This window comes from Anthonomus grandis, chromosome 22 (genome assembly GCF_022605725.1).
Source record: "Anthonomus grandis grandis chromosome 22, icAntGran1.3, whole genome shotgun sequence".
In the NCBI taxonomy this organism is placed as follows: domain Eukaryota; kingdom Metazoa; phylum Arthropoda; class Insecta; order Coleoptera; family Curculionidae; genus Anthonomus; species Anthonomus grandis.
In genome coordinates, this window is record NC_065567.1 from 45,616,376 (window position 1) to 45,638,989 (window position 22,614).

General features: G+C 32.6%; 1 protein-coding gene across 2 annotated transcripts in view; it reads right to left on the bottom strand.

Annotated features, from left to right (window-relative positions):
• The window catches only part of LOC126749097 (furin-like protease 1), a 152,309-nt gene that overhangs the window by 39,395 nt on the left and 90,300 nt on the right, over positions 1-22,614 (bottom strand). For both annotated transcript variants that reach the window (XM_050458729.1, XM_050458730.1), the window contains exons 4-7: positions 18,516-18,644; positions 11,940-12,278; positions 11,093-11,628; positions 1,089-1,381 (exon numbers count right to left, since the gene is read on the bottom strand). In XM_050458729.1, coding sequence (XP_050314686.1) covers positions 1,089-1,381; positions 11,093-11,628; positions 11,940-12,278; positions 18,516-18,644 — 1,297 coding nt within the window. The remainder of the gene's footprint in view (positions 1-1,088; positions 1,382-11,092; positions 11,629-11,939; positions 12,279-18,515; positions 18,645-22,614) is intronic.

Below are 22,614 nucleotides of genomic sequence, written 5' to 3' on the forward strand. Positions count from 1 at the left end.
TCGAAGCACTGTGTGACGTATCGAATAGAAACAACTGGCTTTAACAGGACGGTGCACCTCTTCATTTGGCCAGACCTGTCAGTAAGTACCTGGTTGATGTATTCCCAGGTAGATGGATTGGCAGAAGACCATTTTAATGGCCACCCAAGTTTCCGGATATAACTCATTTGGACTTTTTTTTATGGGGTTACGTAAAGTAGGTTTGAATTAGATAGTATTTGTTAATTATCGTTTAAAGGAGTAAAAAATTGAAATTTGCATTAGCATACATTTGTAAGTTGTTACAACATAATAATACTCATTAGGATCGATGACGTCATAGCTCACATTTGAGACACCCTATATAAAATCCTTTTACTTTAAAATAAAGGGAATTTAAAATACTAATCGGCAGTCCGAGCATATTTCCGAAAAAAAGAATACCTTTCATTTAGTGAATTTATATGTTAGAGACTTTCACTACATAAGCGAACTGACAAGTTTCTAATTTTGTTTACATATTGCCGCTTCGTATTTAAAAATATAGGGTTTGACCATCTGTTTAAATGATACAAACTTTTCACAGGGTTTACTTCGCCAAAAACTGAACCAACCTAATAAAAATTAAGTTTTGTATGCAGAACGGGTTACCTGTAAGAGAATATTTTTTACAATTTTTCTTCAAATCACATCTAACTCAATTTAATAACGTTTATAACGGTACCACGTTTTCCGTATTGATTACTATGTAATCAATTAAATGTCGACACCTTGCCATATTTTAGCGTATTATTCCATGTGTTTTATGAAACCTTGGGCTTTTTAGCATATTCACATATTCGTTTAAACCCTATTTACTTAAATTTTATTGCTAATATCCCTGATGTTAAGAGAAAGAAGCAGCTTTTTTAATGACTTTTATACATAAACTTACTTTTTCTCGAATTCATATATTTTCTTTAATAATTAGCGATATAAATATATGATATTCAGTTATTCCCCTGTTACTCTTATCTTAACCATTAATTAGCTATAAGTTTACTGAGCACTTTAAATCGGAATCTGAAATTAACTTAATCTAGAATATCTTTTTTAATATTAACACTTACCCATTAGTCTGCCATCATTATGTATTTCCAATTGCCAAGTGCCATTGGGATACTCGCCCCACGAATGAACAGACATAAAAGGCCAATAATTAAATCCAGCTCTGGAATTGTCGTGGGCTCGATGTGCCAGTAGAGTTACCCTCGTACCCATGGGCGAGGTAAGTTGAATATTTAAGTCACCGCGTCTCTGGGCATATATCGTTAACTTGGCCTGAACATGTTCCAAAATTTCCACTCCTTCGCATTCCGTCACGGCTAGTGTAAGAACTACCACACTTTTTGCTGGAATTGACCTGAAATTAAACAGGAATTATATTGTAAAATATATTCATTATGATTGTCAACTTTTATTACAATATCTATCAAAACAGGTGGCTATAGTCAAAGTTAAAAAAAATCATTTAAAGCGCCTAAATGTACATACATCTGTATGCGCAGTACATAAAAGAAGTGTTCATATATTTTTTTCTATTTTAATACAAAAACTCTTAAAAAACAGATGCAGTCATGTTTTGAAAATAGGGAAAAAATAACTCATTGAGTGAATAATCGGCCAAATGGATTTGTTTTTTTAAAGATTATATATACAGGGTGTTTCAAAAGTCATGGTCCAAACTGAAAGGGGGGGTAGGGGAGGCTATTTGGAATCACAATAACCCATTATGTTGTTATCCGATTTTGATGGTTTAGAAGTTATAGCTGTTTTTCACTTTTTTGCTATAATTTACTTCTGGCTTAAGAAATTTTTTTTTTTTAATGTCTGGGGATTTATTTTTTAAATATATTTTTTTAGTATTTTATTTAAAAAATGTCAAGTCTTTTTAATAAAAGTATATCATAAAAAAAATTTGTATTATCGCTGTAGAAAATCATGTTTAATTTTTTTGTGGTTTCTTTAAAAACAAATTTTATCGTTTTAACGAGGCACCACAGTACAGAAAGGCGCTGCAAGAATTTAAACCAATGTTTTAAAAATTCTTACAACTTATAGCCTTTCAATAGAAACGTTTAACTTAAAGGTCTTTCTGTTTCTGTTTAATATAAGTTAAGTAAATTTTTAGAAAAATGGAACGTAAAAGAAATAAAAGCTAAAATGAAACTTCGAATATTTCATTGGCATTTATTTAAAAAAGATGTTCAAAATGGCCGCCGCCGGCTCTTATACACAAACGACATCGTCTTATAAAATTTCTTTTTAAGTTTCTAAATGCTCGAGCATTGTTTCGTAAACTTGTTGCTGCATCTCGCAGTTTTTGACGAAGCTGATTTTCAGTATTATTTTCCGTTTGGTATACAAGTTCTTTAAAGTATCCCCATAAAAAATAGTCAAGAGGATTAAGGTCAGGTGAGCGCGGCGGCCACGATACCACTCCCCCTATGCCTATCCAACGATCTGGGTAAGCACCATTTAGATAGTCTCTGACTATTCGTGCACTATGCGCTGGCGCTCCGTCGTGTTGCAGCCACATTCTTGCCCGTAATTCCAGAGGCACATCTTCCAAAAGGTCATAAAGTTGGTGTTCTAAAAAATCTAGGTAGCTCTCTCCATTTAATCTGACCGGTAACTCGAAAGGGCCAATCAGCCTACCACCGAGAATTCCTGCCCACAAATTTACACCAAATTGGTACTGGAAGCGATCTTGCCTTATTATTCTCGGATTTTCTACAGCCCAATAGTGAAGATTGTGAATATAAAATATACCAAGTCTTTGAAATGAAGACTCATTGGACGACAAAATGCAGTCAAAAAAGTCCGGGTCTTGCAGACAGCGTCAAAGCATTTCTCTGCAAAATGTTACTCTAGGCGCGTAGTCACGGGGTAAGAGGGCTTGAACACGTTGCACGTGGTATGGATGCTGGTTGTTCCTCCGCAACACGGGATGTATCGTAGCTATAGCTAATCCAGTAACTCTAGAAATTCTACGAATACTTGTAAAAGGGTCCGCCTCTATCAAAGCAAGCACCTCTTCATCATCCAACCGCGGTCTGCCTATTTGTTGTACATCACCAGGTATTTCTCCCCGCAAATATGAGTTATGTACTCGTATGAACACTCTGTGATCGGGAAAGCGTTTACGATCCGGATAAGGATCATGATACTCTCTTGCAGCAAGGCGAGCGTTCCCACCGCACAATCCATAAATGTAATGCATTTCAGCATATTCCCGTGAGGTATGCCGATCCAGCATCTCGATGCAGATTAATTATTACTTTAATGGTATAATAGGTCAGAAAACAGAAAAAAAATCGATTAACACGTTAGCTAAAGACAAACAGAAAACAATACAGAAAATACCAACAATAGTCGGTTCGGCTATTTAAAATGGTCCATGTGAGAATACCATTTTTGTATGTGGCTCTTGATAGAATTCTGAGTTCCAATTTGAAGGTCAAGCACACTTAAATAGTACCAAATTTGTGGTATGCAAGCAGAAAATTTGGTATGATTTTATTTCTTTTACGTTTCATTTTTCTAAAAATTTTCTTAACATACATTGATCAAATAATAAACGCTATAAGGTAAACGTTTTTATTGAAATACTAGAAATAGTAGGAAGTTTTTAAACATTGGTTTAAATTCCTGTAGGTCTTTGTGTACTGTGTGCTTCATTAAATTGTTAAAATTCATTTTTGAAGAATCCAAAAACAAATTAAACAAGATTTTCTGCAGCGAAACAAAAAAAAATTACACTACACTTTTATTAAAAAGACTCGACATTTGTTGGAATAAAAACAAAAAAATATATTTAAAAAATAAAGCCCCAGACATAGAAAAAATTATTTTTTAAGCCAGAAGTAAATTGTAGAAACCAAACTGAAAAACAGCTATAACTTCGAAACCATCAAAAATCGGATAACAACATAGGGGGTTATTGTGATTCTAAATAGCCTTCCCTACCCCCCCTTTCAGTTTGGACCATGACTTCTGAAACACCCTGTATATATATATATAGAAGAATATATATATATATATATATATATATATATATATATATATATATATATATATATATTACTAACCGGAGTAATGTTAGCAACGGAATACCAGCAACGGCGGTTGCCGGGTGGTCACGAGTCGCGCGCGATGTCGAAGCGGCGCTTATGAAAATTGATAGTTTACTTAACACATGCAAAAATTTAAATGCATCCATTAGATGCATTTTCTCAACGCAAGAAATTCCTTTTTACTAATTTTGTTAAGTCGGCACAATTAAAAAAAAATATGTAAAATATCGGAAAAAAAATTATTTTAAAATCGATATAAGACGTCTAATATTTGAAAAGCAAAAAAAACACCGTTGTTATGGACGAAATTTCAAGATCTTTTTTAGGGATGATAACTCAATATCTCTACTAATTTACTGGATATACCGTTTGAGAAAGCCGACGAATTTTAAAAAACTATAATTATTTTACTATGTTAAAAGAAGAGACGAAATTCGGTATATTCGACAATTGGAGGGTAAAAAAACACCGTTGCTAGGGGTGAAAAATTAAGATTTTTTAAGGGATGTATACTACAATATCTGTAGATACTTACTGTATATGTCTTGTGAAAAAGCCGATGTATTTTTAAAAAATTTAATTTTTTAACTATGTTAGAGAAAAAGACCAAATTCGGTATATTCGACAAATGGAGGGTAAAAAAACACCGTTGCTAGAGGTGGAAAAATATAATTTTTTGAGGGATAATACTGCAATGTCTGTAGATATTTACTGTATAGGTCTTTTGAAAAGCCGACGTATTTTAAAAAACAATAATTTTTTTACTATGATAAAAGAAGAGTCAAAATTCGGTATTTTCGACATTTGAAGGTTAAAAAAACACCATTGCTACGGGTAAAAAATTAAGATTTTTTTAAGAATAATACAGTATCTATGGATACTTATTATATATGTATTTTGAAAAAGCCGACGTATTTTAAAAAACTAGAATTTTTTTACTATGATAAAAGAATAGACCAAATTCGGTAATTTCGACAATTGAAGGGTAAAAAAAATACCGTTGCTAGTGGTGGAAAAATATAATTTTTTGAGGGATGATACTACAATGTCTATAGATACTTACTGTATACGTTTTTTTAAAAAGGCGACGTATTTTAAAAATCTAGAATTTTTTTACTATGATAAAAGAATGGACCAAAGTCGGTATTTTCGACAATTGGAGGGTAAAAAAACACCGTTGCTAGAGGTGGAAAAATATAATTTTTTAAGGGATGATACTACAATGTCTGTAGATACTTACTGGATATACCGTTTGAGAAAGCCGACCTATTTTAAAAAACTATAATTTTTTTATTATGTTAGAAGAAAAGACTAAATTTGGTATATTCGACAATTGGAGGGTAAAAAAACACCGTTGCTAGGGGTGAAAAAAAAATTTTTTTTGAGGGATGATGCAACAATGTCTGTAGATACTTACTATATATGCCTTTTGCAAATGTCGACGTATTTTAAAAAACTAGAAATATTTTACTATGATAAAAGAAGAGTCCAAATTCGGTATATTCGACAATTGGAGGGTAAAAAAGGATGGGGATGAAAAATAGATATTTTTTTAGGGATAATAACACAATATTTATAGATGCTTTCTATTAATGCCGTTTGAGTTACACGGCATAATTTAAAAAACTAGAATTAATTTCATCAGATAAAAAAACACACTTATTTTGATATATAATTTTTGACCACATGTGTAGAGCCTTTAGTAGAAACGCGGTTTATTAGAAGAGAACTAAATATAGGACACGACAAAGGTTAAAAAAACAGCATTCGCTTCTTTGAAATATGGGCGCTTACACGCGGATCGTTCAGATTTGCTAAAAAATTATTGCAATCGTGTGTGCGAGAAGGAGATAACTAATGCATTTGCATAAGGTTTAAGCGTTTGCATAAGAGCATCGCGTTTGTCGGTACACTTAAGCATGCCGATGCAAGTGTTCGTTAGAGCCCTTCTTAAAGTAATGCTTTATTCTTACTTTATTTTATTTATTTGCGTAAATTTGTTTTATTTTTCTTTGTTTTTAAATAGTTATTCCTACCTATTTTAAGTTCTATTTGTTTCTCCTACTAATTTTTCCATTTACATAATTATTAATTTTTAGAGAATAGCTCTTTTAAAAAAATGGTATTTTTAAGATTATAATAATTTAAAATTTTTTTTCTTGATATTTTTCTGAGGAGTGAGGGACATTTGTTTTTAGAAAAATGTGTAAATAATTGCCTGAAAGTCACGATTTTTCATTTTTGTTTTTAAATAAATATATCAAAATTGACCATATCAAATGCCTTCTTTTAATCTCTGAATACAGCAGTAACGATTCCTCTGCCCCAGCTCAGTACTAATGTTATCAACTAAGTCTACTGTTGCGCTTAACGTGCTGAACTGCAACTAAATACCTTGAGTTACTGCAGTAACTTCTTCCCGCCATTCAAACCGTCCCTGACTTAGTCCCTGGGATTGTCTATTTTCAACAACACAGTTTAAAAAAATACTTTAACAAATAGTTTTCCTAACCTAACTTATTATCTCCAGATTTGTTCCCAAATGACATTTATTTTGGGGGATATCTTAAGCAGACCATTTACAAACACGAATTTAGAGAAGTTGCCAGAGAAAATTGTTGAATGTGCAAATTCCATTTGACCTGAGACTTTTGTGGAAGTATGAAATGGCTTTTATACACAATAGACAAATATTTATTTCCAAAGACTTTACAAGTAACGGATAATGTCAAATAATACTAAATAAACGCTACAATGCCACAAATCATTTAACAATTATACAAAAGTATCCGATTAAGGAAGTAGAGATATGAAGCCGCAATTATATATTCTGCTATAGTGTAAAAGAAATGTCTTATTACTTATTACTTTCTTAATTAGAATTTTCTTAAATAAAGCTTTAACCGTTTCAATTGTTTTCAGTTCGATAGGAGGTTTATTATATAATTAAATTGGTAAAACTAATGGTTCTGTTTAGTTTGGTTAATTTATGTTTGGGTAGGACCAAATTTAGATTAACTCTTAGCTGAGACTAAGACGCGGAATAATCCGACAAGTTATATCTTACATGCATAATTGATTCAAAAGTCACCAAACAAAGGAATAGAGTAATTTACAATTGGAAAGAGCGTTCTACCAGAGGAATCATAAGGATTAAATAAAATAATCCTTTTTTTTCTGGGCTCTCATTACTCTTAAAACAGTTACCCCAACACATAATACCATATGATAAACACGACTGAACATAACCATAATAGTAAAGAAGTAGTAGAACAGTATCAATTTTATTACCAAATTGCCAGAAAATATATGTGTAATTTGATAGTTTATTCATGACTATATCTAGATGGTAAGACTAATTAAGATGCTCGTCGATTAATATGAAAGTACTTAACAACTTTATCTTGTTTTATTGCTTTTTTATGCATTTTAACAAGTTTTATTTATTTTATTTTTACAACTTTTATTTAAGTCAGTGAGGCTAAGAAATATCATCTTGGTTTTTGACTCATTAAGGCTGCTTTTATTACAAACTCATATCTCGATGGTTGACATTTTAGATAATTTTTCACACTCACCACTTGATAGATATGACAACGTCATCCGCAAATGCCGCTAAATAGTGGCAAGGAAATGTATCCAAGATGCTATAAAAGCATATATTAAAATTAGAGCGACCCTGCAATGCTTCCCTGAGGCACACCGTTAATAACTGGAAGTGACTTAGAAGCAATAAAAATTTTGCCACTTTTTAAGATTGTTTTTTCATTTTATTATAGATTCATAACTTCCTGTTTAACCAAATAAATATGTCTGTTTGAGAATTTTATATAAAGAATAAATTTTTGTAAAGTGTAATTTTAAGAGTTTGAATTTTATTTTTGTATAGTATTTAAATATTTCTACTTTTATCAGAGTTAATATTTTATTTTTATTAAAATAACGCTTTAATTTTCATTATGAAATACAAAGTATATTGAACATTTTGAGATTACGATTCTATGTGGGGTGTAGACATTAATGTATGTAACGCATTCATCAGAAAAATATTTTAGAAATGCCTAAAAATTTTCGCGTAATATTTTGCCCAATTTTATTGCAAGTAATAGTTACTCCCATCACAGTGAGATGCTTACTAACGTCGTACTAAAAAACAACGATATATCAGGCGAGTAGCAGGATGCCTCCGGCTATTATTTAGAAGAATACTTAACAAAAAAATTAGTACACTTGATGAATATTGTAAAATTAGTCATCACAAAAATACGAAGATTTAAAAAAGGTACCAATAGGACACGTAAGATATTGAATTTTTCCTTTTATGCAAAAAATAAAGCTTTGTTTAATTGCTTTCGCTATGGACACTAACCCGTTTAAAGGCAAAACAAGATGCCTTAGAAGTAAAGGGGAACGTTTACTGGTTACTTTAAAATATATATTTTATTGGATAAATTAAAAAATATATAGCATTTCTAAAACGAAAATAAAAAAGGAATTAAAAAACGGTGACTAATTTAAAAATAAACCCAAGCATGCCAACCTTCAACATTAGATCCGATATTTGAAAAGCATAAAGAAATCGGTTCTCAATTTTCTAGGTCTCAGTCGTCTCAATGTATACTTAAATGTGATAATTATCCTCCAAATTTATCAAATAATATTGAAATGAATCAATCAAATTATATTGTCAAACAAAAAGATAGCTGGGGGGGTGTCGCCATCTTAGTCCAAAATGATATGGAATTTTTAGCTAGTAAAATAAAATAAAATAATGCCGCATAGTTATCTTTAGCTTATATATATATATATATATATATATATATATATATATATATATATATATATATATATATATATATATATATATATATATATATACATATATATTTTTAAGGGCCAAATTTTAAGAAACCATGCTAGGCATTTTTTTAGCAAAAAATTGTGCACACCACTGGATTCGGCATCCCCCAAAACGGCCTTATACCAAATTTCACCAAAAAATATTAAGTAATAACAATTTTATAACAAAAAATAAAAAGGGAAATTATGCATTTATTTACCAGACCTTGGAATTTTTATGATAAGTCAACAGCACTGTTATTGCCTCCTGCTCCATCATTTAGATATATTAAATTGCTACTATTTATGGCCTCTAGCAATGTTGTACCATAGCTGTTATCCAAACACCCCAAACCATGTGGTGGGCATTAAAAGCACCGCATATTGAGGTTCTATCTAATCTAGGTTATATATATATATATATATATAACCTAGAACTATACATATATATATAGAGGTTAGGTCAACATGTTCTTGTCGATTATATATTGTATATATATATATATATATATATATATGTATAGTTCTAGGTTATATATATACTTTGTACATTTGAGGTTATAGTCTTACCGGAATCGTTGAATATATTTAAAAAAATGGTTTTTAGTATTGGGTAAGCTGTGTAGCATAGAATAGTGTATGTGGTCCTTTCCAGGAGCAGTGTTATTGTTTGATTTCAGTTAACTATAAACTCTAGTTAACTCGAAAAAAGAAAAGGGTTTGATCAAAAAATAATCTTGCACATATATATATATATATATATATATATATATATGTGACAGTCCCACGCAATATGATTATTTACTTTATAATTTTTTACTGATGACACCACCAACTTGAAGCAATACCATACTTCTGAAAACATACAAGATATTGTTACAAACAAACTTAGTGTCAACCACTCAAAGACGCAAAATCTAAACTTCTTACTTCGCCTTGTGAAACCCGATCTTCCAATGGATGATTCTGTAAAATTTCTTGGGGTTCATCTCGATCCAGGCCTGACCTGAGCAGATTATGTTTCATATCTTGCCTCCAAACTTTCTCAAATAACCTATTTAATAAGGTTCTTAGTTTTTCCGGAAGAGCTATTATTGCAGAATAATGGAAATACTGTATATATGTATTGCCTGTGCCTATTCTAAAACCAGGAAAAAAAGCTAAAAAGCCTCGAACGGCACCATCATATAGACCCATCGCTTTGGCATCATGTCAAAACATATTAAAGGTTAACTAAAACTATCTAGAATTTTGGATGGTCAAAATGGTCGTTTTCCAAAAACACAATTTGGATTTTGTAGAGGTACATCAACAAAATCCAAATTGTTGCAAGAAGCTGTATTAAATTTGTTTCGGATATACAAGGAGACGACGACAACGTGGTCTACAATATAATGGCAAATAAAACGTATTAGTTAGGAATACCCCAGAATTTAGTCAAAAATATATCATATATATAAATGTGAATGTATGTACTGTATTAGAGCATCATGCCTAAATCACGCCCTACATAATGCGAAGATGTGCATAGGTATTTTCAAAATTACTATAGGCATGGTCTTATTCACAACAAATGTCAATTTTGCGATAACAATTAAAGAATAAAAATAACAAATACAAAAATAAAGAAAACAATACAGAATAGCTGATCCTGCTTAGTTACGCTACGCTGCAGCTTGGTAGGGATGAAGCAAGTGAGGGGAATTTACAATAAACAGAAGTGTCGCGTTGCATTTCGCAAGAGTTGTAATGAATGGAAGTTCCAATAAACGAGAGTTGACTGTAATAAACCCAACATTAGAGATTAATGATCCAAAGGTTTTGGCCCAACTTTGTACACCATTTTAAGTTATAGCTAGGGTTTTTACCTTGGCTTGGAAAGCCTATTGTAAGCCATTTTTTAAAAGTTTTGTCACCGTATCGCTTGTTGTATAGGACTATCTTTTTTCTCAAAAATTTGCATATATGTATAAATATATATAAATAAATAAGAAGTAATATTAATGTTAATCAACCAGTAACACACACGTTTTTTGGTTTAAAGCACATACATAAAAAAATCGAACCCAAGTACAAAATATCAATATAATGCCTAACAAACATTAAAGTTAATGGATTGACAGTAAATTTCGTTTACGTTGAACAGTATACGTACTTACTTGATAGCATCTGGTGCAGATATCTCGCATTTGTGTTGCTCGGGAACAGTTATCCAATTTTTTGCAAGGTTCACCATTGCATAAGCATCCATTAAACCATATCCAAAGCTATGAGACACGTTCCTTCCTACACCATTTACCTGCCAGTCAACGGATGTTAGATGCTGAGGTCGTGCAGTCCTTACTACGATATGCTGCATATCCCTCCACGTTAAATTTGGATTAGCTTCAAGAGCTAGTGCACAAATTCCAGCAGCTAGAGGAGCACTGGCACTTGTCCCTGTATGACTTTTTGTACACGAGTGCCGTAGATCTGTTGTTACAACTTGACGTTCATTAGCAGCACCACTACTATAGGTTGTCGCTAAAGTAGAACTACAAGCTTCACTGTACCAAGGCACATTACCATGTTCTGTTGCGCTTGATATTGATAAACTGTAGATAGAATTAGTATAGCCATCGCAGTTACAATTATCATGATCTCTTCCACCATTCCCTGAGGCCCAGACAAATATTGAACCCTTACCATTTCTGCCCTGAAAAGTGAAAACTTGGGCTTATTTACTATTTTTTTTATTATAAAGTTAGCTAATCAAAAAAAATGTGACGCCGCACGAAGAAATCCACCTAAGGGTCAAAAAGTCCAATTTTTCATTTCAAATTCATTGATGCCTTCGGGTATGCTCGTTCGAGAAATCATGTGGCCTTTTCACGGCCGTTCATTAAAACTTTTCTAGGGACGCATATGTGGGTTTCTTCGTGCGGCGTCACATATAGATATGTTGTAACCGTAACCTGTTACACAAAATCAATAAGATCGCATATAATATATATATATATAACGTACCTTCATGATTCCTTCTATAAAAGCTCTAGTGGCCAACTCGCCAGGCCCATCGACGGTTTTACCATCATCATCGGGTCCCCAAGAAGCGCTGTAAATGTCAATATGTTGCGGATTTAAACTAAGGCTTCTAGCCTCTACGACATCGGTGACATCGCCATCCAGCATGCGAACGCCTCCGACTTGAGCACCATGTGCAACTCCAAGCGCACATATACTGTTATTGCTAGTAGCTGCAACTTCACCTGCACAACGAGTACCATGTCTATTCGAATCTATCATATCATATCGAGGACTTGGATCCGAATCATGGTTATTAACATCGTACGAGGCCATGGGATCCTACAAGTATAGATTAAAAATTTAGTACATCAAAAATTCCAATTATCAAAAAAATACATTATAAAATACATACATACATACATAAAATATATTTCAGGCTGATAGTATGTATATTGGTCCTATAAATCGAGCTGGTTATGTAATTTTTAGAGAATTATTTTCTCTACCAAAAAGTTTCTTATCAATTTTGCGCTATCTTGCACCGTTGGCGAGTTGGAATAATTTAGGCGAGGGGGAAGTGGGGCAGAAAGAGGTGTACCCGATGCGCTCACTACCTGCTTCCCAGGGATAATTTATTTAATTACAAAAATTGAGACTTAAAATGGGTCGATATTATCGGGAAATGGTATTGACGATATACGAAAACTTCCGACTTGAGTTTTACGAATATTTGCGTCTTTTATCGATTGGTCTTTATTGAGGCGGCAAAATTCGCCATGCTTTGACGTTTATAATTATTAACAATTTTACGCAATAAGTGGGAGAAAGATAGTGATATCTGGCAATGATTAACTGGCGGTGGGTCGGTGGCTTGGTTATGGTTTGCCTTTGATTACTTTTTTATTATATGTATATAAATTAGTTACATGAGTTTTCAGATTAGGTGCTTGGAATCCTCTGTTGACGTATGTAAAACTCACTCATTGTGCAAAAACCATTTTAAATGTTGGTGAAATGGTTTATATTGCCTTGGAATTGGACCAAACATAAAAACAGGGTAGGAATTACTAAAATTTGGTAAAAAAACATGGCTTTAAATGTTTTAAATATTCCAAAACTCAGGAGTAATTCTTGATGATGAATGGCGACGCATGGAATTTTGTAAAATCGTAAGAGAGAAAGCTAATAACGATAAACTTAAAAAAAATTATCTTTACAAATTAATCGAGTTTCCCTTACTCCCTCCGGCAAACATAATCCTGCCATTGTTTTTTATTGGTCGTAAGAAAATGAGTATAAGAGCTTTGAATATCGTACACAGTATCTTGGAAAGCTAAAAGTTTGAATGGGTTTTTTTTGGGAAATCACTTTATATAGGTCTGACTCCCCAAAAATATCTAGACCTACTACAACCAATTATTCTTCCTGCCCTTCATATTCCTCCCCGACGTAGGTTTGGAATATGCAAACTTTCGGCAACGGGTTGACTATATTGATAAGCTAAAAAAGATCATGGAGGTATAAATTTAACCAAACAGATAAGTAAGAAAAAGAATTTAAAAAAAATTGGAATAAACATTGCTTTCTTGCGTTAAGATAGCGAGCAAAAATAGACCTCACAGAAGAAAATATCACAATATTAGATATAGAAGTATGTAATTGGTTATAAAACGTTAAAAATTATTCTAGTTTATTTTATATAATTATAAAATTGTTAAATAACTTTTTCAGCTGAAGTTTTATCAGATATGATCTATAGAATATTCTAAACATGTTCTTAACACAATTTAAAAATGGCTACTCTTATCACTAATAATGACTCATAAAAATGAGAAGTAATCTTTCATATATTAGACTAAATTAGTAGACAATCTTATATGCAATATATTTATAATGAACTTTTATATTTTAGCAGAGTGTAACAAATCGATTAATATATACAGTCGCGGTCATATAATTAGCACACATTGAATTTCTTTTATATTTCCACTAACTTAAAATATGTAAACATTCCGATGATTTGTTTATGTTTATTTAATACAAAAAATAAAAAACAAATTCTTATCGAATTGTGTTGGTATTTGACTTTAGTACTAAGGTATCACTCATCTGTGAATTGGCAAATAAATAGCATACTTTTAGTTGTAATAAATTATTGCCGTTTCCTTTTGTTAAAAGTAAGTTTTTTTTTTTCATTTATATGTATTTTTTTATATTTTGCTGTTTTTCTGTATCCTGTTAAGTGGGTAGAAAAAAGCATTGTGGACCTGAAAGAAGAGCATATATCGTGCAGCTCAAAAATGATGTTGTAAGTTTCCACTCATAAATTCCAAAATTACCCAAAATCTAAAATGTTCTAAAAAGCTAGTATACAATGCTTTTAAGCTATATAAATCCTCACAGAGCACAGAAAATAAGAAAAGAGCCCCTAGAAAGACAAAAACTTCCCAACATTTTGATAAACTCATAGTGAAAATGTTTTTTCAACGCATCTCAAATAAGAAGGGAAATCTTGGATCGTTATGACATACAACTGTCAGTGAAAACTGTTAGGCGAAGATTAAATGAGGCCAACCTTCGAGGATGTATTGCTAAGAGAAAACCATTGCGGTTAAAACGAAATATTCAGAAAGGGTTAAAATTTGCAAATTATACAAACATATAAATTTTTGGAAAAACGTACTTTGGAGCGACGAAAACAAAATAATTTTTTTTGGGACCGATGGAAAATGTTATGTAAGACGTCCTCTTAACCGCGCTCTTGATCCACGTTACACTATAAAGACTGTTAAGCATGGCGGTGGGTCTTTCATGGTTTAGGAAGCAATATCATGGCGGGGAGTTGAGCATATTTATAAAATAGATGGAATAATGGATAATTTTTTATACAATAGGATCCTAGAAAATATAATGGAGCCATATGCTGACGAATTTCTTCCAGTTAACTATTATAAGTTTATGCATGATAATGACCAAAACATTCATCCAACATCAAAACTGGCTTAAAGATATTGTCGTGGATGTTTTGTAGTGGCCACCTTCCGACCTGAATCTTATCGAGAACCTCTGGGACCGAGTACAACGGGATCTTCAAGGTCGAAACCCCTCAAACATAGAAGAATTGTGGGTGAATGTAAAAGAGTTTGGTCCTATATCCCAAATAGCTATTGCCAATCTCTAGTGGAATCTATGCCATCCAGATTGCAAGCACTGATTAAAAATAAAGGTTATTCCACAAAGTATTAAGAATTTTGGTTGTTACGTATATGTTACGGACAATGAGGATAATCCGGTCATTAACGATATCGACCGATTATTATCGTATGTATATGTCCGACTGCATCGGATACTAACGATAATGGCCGGGCAATTACGTAAGCATCCAAGTAACATGGGCAATATTGATAAACAGTGAATGAAATAATATTTTTTCGTATTTGTCCGGGCATTATCGTTAACACCTACGGAAGAGCGGGCCCGCGTGATGCGTGTGTTTACTTTTTAATTTCAACTTTTTGAATGTGTCGGGTGTCTGGCCGCTTAAGATGTTAGTTTTGTCACGGTATAGGTGTGTTTAGTATCTAGTAGTTGTAGTTTAGTGTGTGTCCGTGTTTAGTGTAGAATTGTAATATCACTTAATTGTAAGTACTTAAAATTGCAATCATGGATGTTAATGAAACGCGCGCTAAATTTAATGAAAAGATAAACTCCCTTATTGAGTCAACGCAAAATGACAATAACTCATATTTTAATACTAATGACTATGACGATCAAATAAGTAGTGTTCAAGATGCAAAAGTTGTGCTTTCGAGAGCCTGGAGTAAGAAAATAATAAAACATTATAGACTCATACGGAAATATGATATTATTTCAATAAAAGGAAAAGAAGATTAATTAAACCGGTTGCGGAATCTTCAAAGTCCATTTTTTTGTATTATACGTTAAATGAAGAGCTATTTGACATACTTCATAGCTCTCATATAGCTATTGGACATGGAGGAAGAAATAGAATGGCTGCTGGGATAAGTAAACAGTACTGCAACATTACGAAAGAGTGCATAATGACTTACTTGCCGCTTTGTGCTCAGTGTCAAAGAAAAAGAGTTCCAATCCTCATAAAGGATTAGTTACTAGACCCATTCTGCATACAAAATTCACGAGCTGAAGTGGACTTAATTGATAGGCAACTACACTGTTATAATGACTATCGATTTATTATGGTATATCAAGACCATCTCACAAAATTTGTTTTGCTGTAGGCCCTGAGTAAACAAAAAGGGCTGAAGAAGTCGCTTTTAATTTGTTGGAGATTTATACAACATTTGGGGCACCTAAATTTTTGCACTCGGATAATGGCAGAGAATTTGTCAACTCAGTTCTAGAGGAGTTACACACAATGTGGCCTGAAGTTAAAGTAGTTCATTGAAAACCCAAACATAGTCAAAGTCAATGTTCTGTTGAAACAGAGACATTAAGGGAATGTTAGGCGCCTGGACGGATGAAAACAATACTCAGGATTGGCCCAATGGTTTAAAATTCATAATTCAATAATAACAATAATAAGTAATGATAACAATAATAATAATAATAAGTAATAAACATATAATAAGTTGAGAGAGCCACGCCAGCACGATGCGAGGGAGGAAGAGAATTTATCGATCTAGAAAAGCAATTGGGCCAACAAATTATTAATTTAAAAAATTATTTTTCTAGAAAGTCTGTGGATTCATTTTTCTATGCAGCTTCTTGCAAAATAGACGAGTTTACCCCACTTAAACTGAAAAGTTAAGAAAATGTAATACACCATCAAACAACAAATGACAAAATACAGAACTGGAAGCAGAAACCTCTGCACAGAAGACATATTAACGAGCTCATGCAAAAACATGTTAACAAATGTGCGTCAAACTACTGGCTGATCTCAGGACAAATGTTTCCCGAAACAGAGGATTCACTCTTAGCCTTCCAAAATCAAGTTGCTCCAACGCGTAATTATTTAAGGTTCATAGCAAAAGATCCAGCTATTGAAGATGACCAATGTAGATATGGATGCCAAACATCTGAGACAATACAGCACGTAACGGAGGTTCCCAAATATTTGCGCCCACGGAATACAAAGAGAGACACGATGCGGTAGCAAAAATTATACCTCAAGAACTTGCTCTAAAACTAAAACTTCTGCAGAATGAAAAGCGTCCTTATTATAAGTATGTTCCAGAAAGGATTCTGAAAAATGCAAACTTTAGTTTTTAATGGGATCATACTATTTTAACTGATCAAACTGTTAGTAGTAACAGACCTGACTTAGTTTTAGTGGATAAGCAACATAAGATAACATCTTTTACCGTGTGTAAAAGTGGCTATTCCCAATACTAACAATTTAGTTGAAAAGCACGGAGAGAAAATTTCAAAGTACCGCGACCTAGAGAAGTACGGCTACAGAGGCAATGAATACTGTTAGAACGATACCAATTATAATGTCGACTACGGGATTCATACTAAAGCCTTTGGTACCACGGGCCCGATAACCTGGTAAGGGCCCCCACAGAGCTCATTCCCTTTGATACTTAAGTATCTGGGATGAGTGAATGTTCCCCTCTGAGGGAATACGAGCCATTTTGGCTGAAAATCACAATAATAATAATATTAATAATAATAATAATAATAACACGAACACGTAGGCATTGGTAAAGTCCTTATAAGGCAATGTTTGGAACTCCAGCAAACCATGGATTAGCTTCCACTGGTATTGATACGATAAAGTTACTAAGATACATTCAGAGGAAGATACTGAAAACTTATTAAAAGAAATGGAAAAAATGGAAACTTACTTAAAGAATGGCCTATAGATCCAATTATACACTTAGAAACTAATGAAGACATAGAAAGCCCAGAATTAAACGAAAATTTTTTACTAGACCATCAAAGCAACGAAATAGGCAATGAAATAGAGGTTCTGCAGAGTAAGTTTTATTTTGTTTTCAAATTTTAATCTATTTATTTTTTTTGTAGCATATGAAAAAAGGGTTATTTGCAATAAATGTTCCAAAGTACTACTAATAATTAACAATTTTGAAATACCGACATATTTGGGATTGGCTCCCACCGGCAAAAAGGGTTTTAGGTCTTTGTACAAAAAAAATACAATAAAAGTGGAAATTAACTTCATAAATAAATCTCTTTCTCAGAGAAAAGGAACATTTACGATATACATAAGCCTAAAAGTAATATAAAAAAGCCTATTAGTATGTAAAATAGGTTCACCACTACGCATTTAATTATACAGCCATAAAATGTATGTAAAACATAATGCATTTGTGTATCGGAACATTTTTAAATTTTTAAGTTCAGAGCAGAACTTAAAATATTTACATTAGTAATAAGTTTTTCTCTCTATCTGCATTTTTTATTTTTATCACAAACTTGTACGTTATTAAATTTGTTTCATATTTTAGCCGTTAAATAAACAGTATAAAAATATATAATTTGAATTCTGGTATTATTAAGAGATTATTATATTTTTTAATTCTAAATACACTCATACCAAATCACCCTTATGTAATTAAAAAAACTTACGTAGTTTTTAACCAAATCTGGATGGTCCTTCTCTAAACCATCATCAAGTATAGTAACGACAGCTCCTTTTCCGGTAATACCATCCATCCAAGCTGGTATCACATTCATATCTAAGCCGCTTCCTCTGTTCTAAAAAATAGAATTTACAATTTCACGTTAGGCTAGATGGTCCTAGGAGTAAGAACCTATCAGAAACCTTAAGAGATAGAGGTTGAAATTACGAAACAGTTTTACCACTAACCAAAACTCTCTATTTTTAATCTCGACACGTGTTTCGCTAAAGATGTTAGCATCTTCGGGAGAACATCGTTAAATATTCTCTAACATTTCTGCTAAAGTAAGGCGGTGCCCCATCTTGTTGAAAAACTGTCCAACTATACAACAACAAGCATAAAAATTCACAATAAGGTATATTCAAATATATTTTTTCACTAGCGTGACAATGATATTGAAATTTTGGTTTGTAAATTAAAATTTAAACAATTGTATACAAAATTGGATGAACACCAACATAAACAAAACAAATCAAAGCTAACCTCATTTTTTATAGTATTTGTATGTGACGCCATCTGTTTGAATGTACCAAAACTGTTTGTACGTATAAAATGCAGGAATTTATGACAATGCCGAAGAGAGCAAGAACATACACTGACAAATGGATAAAAGCATAAAAAAAAACAAAATTGAAAAACCTCACACCAGATTTGTCTAAAATTTGGCACACAGATTCGTACATGTATTCGACTCACATCGCCTATTTTGATATTCGATCTTTAAATTTAATAAATTATAAATAGTTACCATCCGTAAAACCAGCAACCACTAGCTTACCAAGATGAAAGCCAATCTAAAGAGGTGTTGAGGAAAGCCAATAATAATGAACCTCTAAATGTAAATTGAGGTGAGCGGAATCAAATTAAAAATACTAACCAATTTTCACCTCTAAAACAACTGACGTCAATTCTGATGTGAGTTTGGGACCAGGTAAATTGTAAATAAACTATTCGGTATTCGAAAGGCAGGCTCCCATGGTTTTCTGTTTAAAATGAATTTGTGTGTTCTTAAGAAGTTTTATTTCTTTTAATTTAAATTTCTTAGGCCAAGCTTTGCCACAATATCTTACTTCTAAGCCAAGATTGTATACGTTATGCTATTCTATTAAATAATCTAAAAATTATATTTTTTTATAAAATTAAAATACGTGTTTTGTTTTCATCCTGTATATTGCTTATGAGATCAAACTAAGCAATATATATTAGGAACGAATTAATTTTGGACACAGACGCAATTTTTGTTTCATTTAACCACCTATATCTCACAACAGTTTCAGATACCGTTAGAGGATCTTATGTTATTCCAGACAACGTATGTATACAGGGTACAACATGTTCAGAAGGTCAAAATAAGATAAATTAACCCATATATCTTCATCCGATTCTCAACCGTTCCTGAAATAATCGGTTCTGAAGTTTTTTTGTAAGATTTTTTATTTTAAAAGCAACACAAAATACTAGTAAAAAAACAAAGTTTTACTAATTTAAAATACCCCCACCAACTTCAAGGCAAGCTGCAGCACGTTTGTTAAGCGCTCGTGTTGCACGTTTAATTGCTTAGAGATTGTTTTTAATAATATTTGAAGCATTCAAAAATTTGATTCCATCCCCAGAGGCAATAATCTAGTAGGTTTAAGGCTGGTGACCTCGGTGGCCAAACTTAAGGTCCCCCTCTGCCAATCTAACGATCAGAAAAATGATTGTCTAAGAACTTAGGCAGTCGACGACTAAAATGAGGCGGGGCTCCATCGTGTTGAAAATACATTTGGTGTCGAACAATTAGCGGAACATGTGTATTAAATGGTCTTCCAAAAAGCGTAAATATCCTTCTCCAGTAAGACGGTCATCTCATACAAAAGAACCAAATAACTGGTTGTTTAGCATTCCACACCACACGTTAACACTGAATCGATGTTGAAGTTTCGTTCAAACGTGGCATGAGGATTTTCATCTGACCACCGATGTTTATTATGTCGGTTATTAATTCCATTGCGGGTAAAATGAGCTTTATCGCTAAATAAAATGCATTTATATAGGCATCGATTTTGTTGGATCCATTCGCAAAATTGAACCCTTGAGCCTCTTGAAGATATTGAACCGGTTGAATATGGAAAAGCTTAAAACCGTTTCTTCTAAGGTCTTCCAAATGTCCACATGTGATGCTAATCGAAATTCTTTTGTAATCCGCCTCGTACTAACACTCGGGATCTCTTTAGCCATATCCAGAACATTTTTTACATTTAGTCTCGCCTCTCGTTCAGAATTAATTCTTACGCTTGGAAACATTCCTGTTTCCTGAGCATTCGCAAAAACCGTCTTTTCAAAAACTTTTCGATTAGGAATTCTTCGATTTGGAAAACGACGTCGGTATTCATCAACAGCACGTAATGCGCTACCATTACAGAAACCATACACGAATATCATGTCAGCATAATCCCTATGGGTGAATGTGTGAGGCACTACGTAATGGAAACTTTGCTCTTTTCAAATTGAAATGCTCAGAATCAATCAAACTGATGAAACCATGCTTGTCAAAACTACCAGTCAATTAAAATAGTTATTAACAAACAATGATGAAATACCTGCAACGTGAGTTAGAAATACAAAGAACGTAATTATTCCAAATATTTACAAAAAAAACTTTAGAGCTTTAATTTATCTTATTTTGACCTTCTGAATATGAATTCTTATGAATCTCAGAACTGTAATTTTTACGGTTCACCTGCCATTAAAAGCCACACCGAAAAAACAGTCAAAACTTACAAGGGAATAAACGCCTATTAATAAAATATTATAAGTAAAAAATTCCAGATAATAAGTGGGAATTATATTTTATATATTTATATTTTAAAAAGAGTGAGGACTTGATTTAAAATAAATTTGATAAAAAATTAAACAGAGATGTGTTCAAAAAAACATATCATGCCATACATTGTTTAACTGTAGGAATATCACTTTCTACTTAATAAATAGTAAAAACAGAAAAGCTTGTTTTATACCTTTATTGTTTAAGGATCACATAATCAAATTAGTGGCACCTATATTGACAACTGTTTTCAATAGAAAAGTTGAGTATGTCGGTCTATTTGTTTGTTGATCTCTCTGCGCATTTATACTCAATTCTTTTTACAAACACATTTCTTTTTACTAAAATCTACTATCTAACAAAAGCAATCAAAATCAAAATATTAATGATGTGCGAAGGTCGGATCCGATCACAAAACGTAATTGCCACGTTATTTCAGGCAAGGCATCCTGATTTACCTCTATTAATACAAACTACTATAAGTAAAATTAAAAGACAACTCATGAATGGAAATGTTAGGAATATTTCTGATCAAAGAGAGCGAGGATACACAACCTGATATTCTACTTAAGTACCAGGAAACACTAATAACACCGCACGTAAAATAGCTAGCTAAAATAGGAGCATAATTTATGTAACAAAACTGTTTTGAAAATGCGAAAGTCAGTAGATAAAAGAGCCTTTAAAATGAAATCACTCCAGAAGGTGCAAGAGGATGATCCTGATCGACGAGTAGGATTTTTCAAGACGATGAATAACGACCAATATTTTTAGTCCAGTTCCTGTTTTCAGGCGAAGCCACTTTTATCTTAAATAGACAGGTTACTGATTTAAAGTGTTTAAGAATTCTAAATTATTATTAAATATTTTTTATTTAATTTTTTTTTGACCGACAAAATTGCGTTACTACTCTGAAGCAAATCCACATGGAAGCAATTGAGTATCCAGGAAAGTCGCCTGACCTAACCCCATTAGATTTTTGTGTTAGGGCTATCTCAAAAGACAGTACGAAGATTAACAATGAGCAGTAATAGAATTAGGTAAGAAATTCAATTAATTCTTACACTTCAACAGAGAAAGGATCTAAATGAGTTTAAGGACAACTTGAAGGAGAGACAAAGAAAAGGTGAAAAGGATCTACTTATTAAGTATTTTGCAGGGATTCCTAAAATTGTTTCCAAAAAACCTTGAAAACTGAATGTGCCGCTTCCTCAGTTCCAATTGATGGTCTATTACCGAA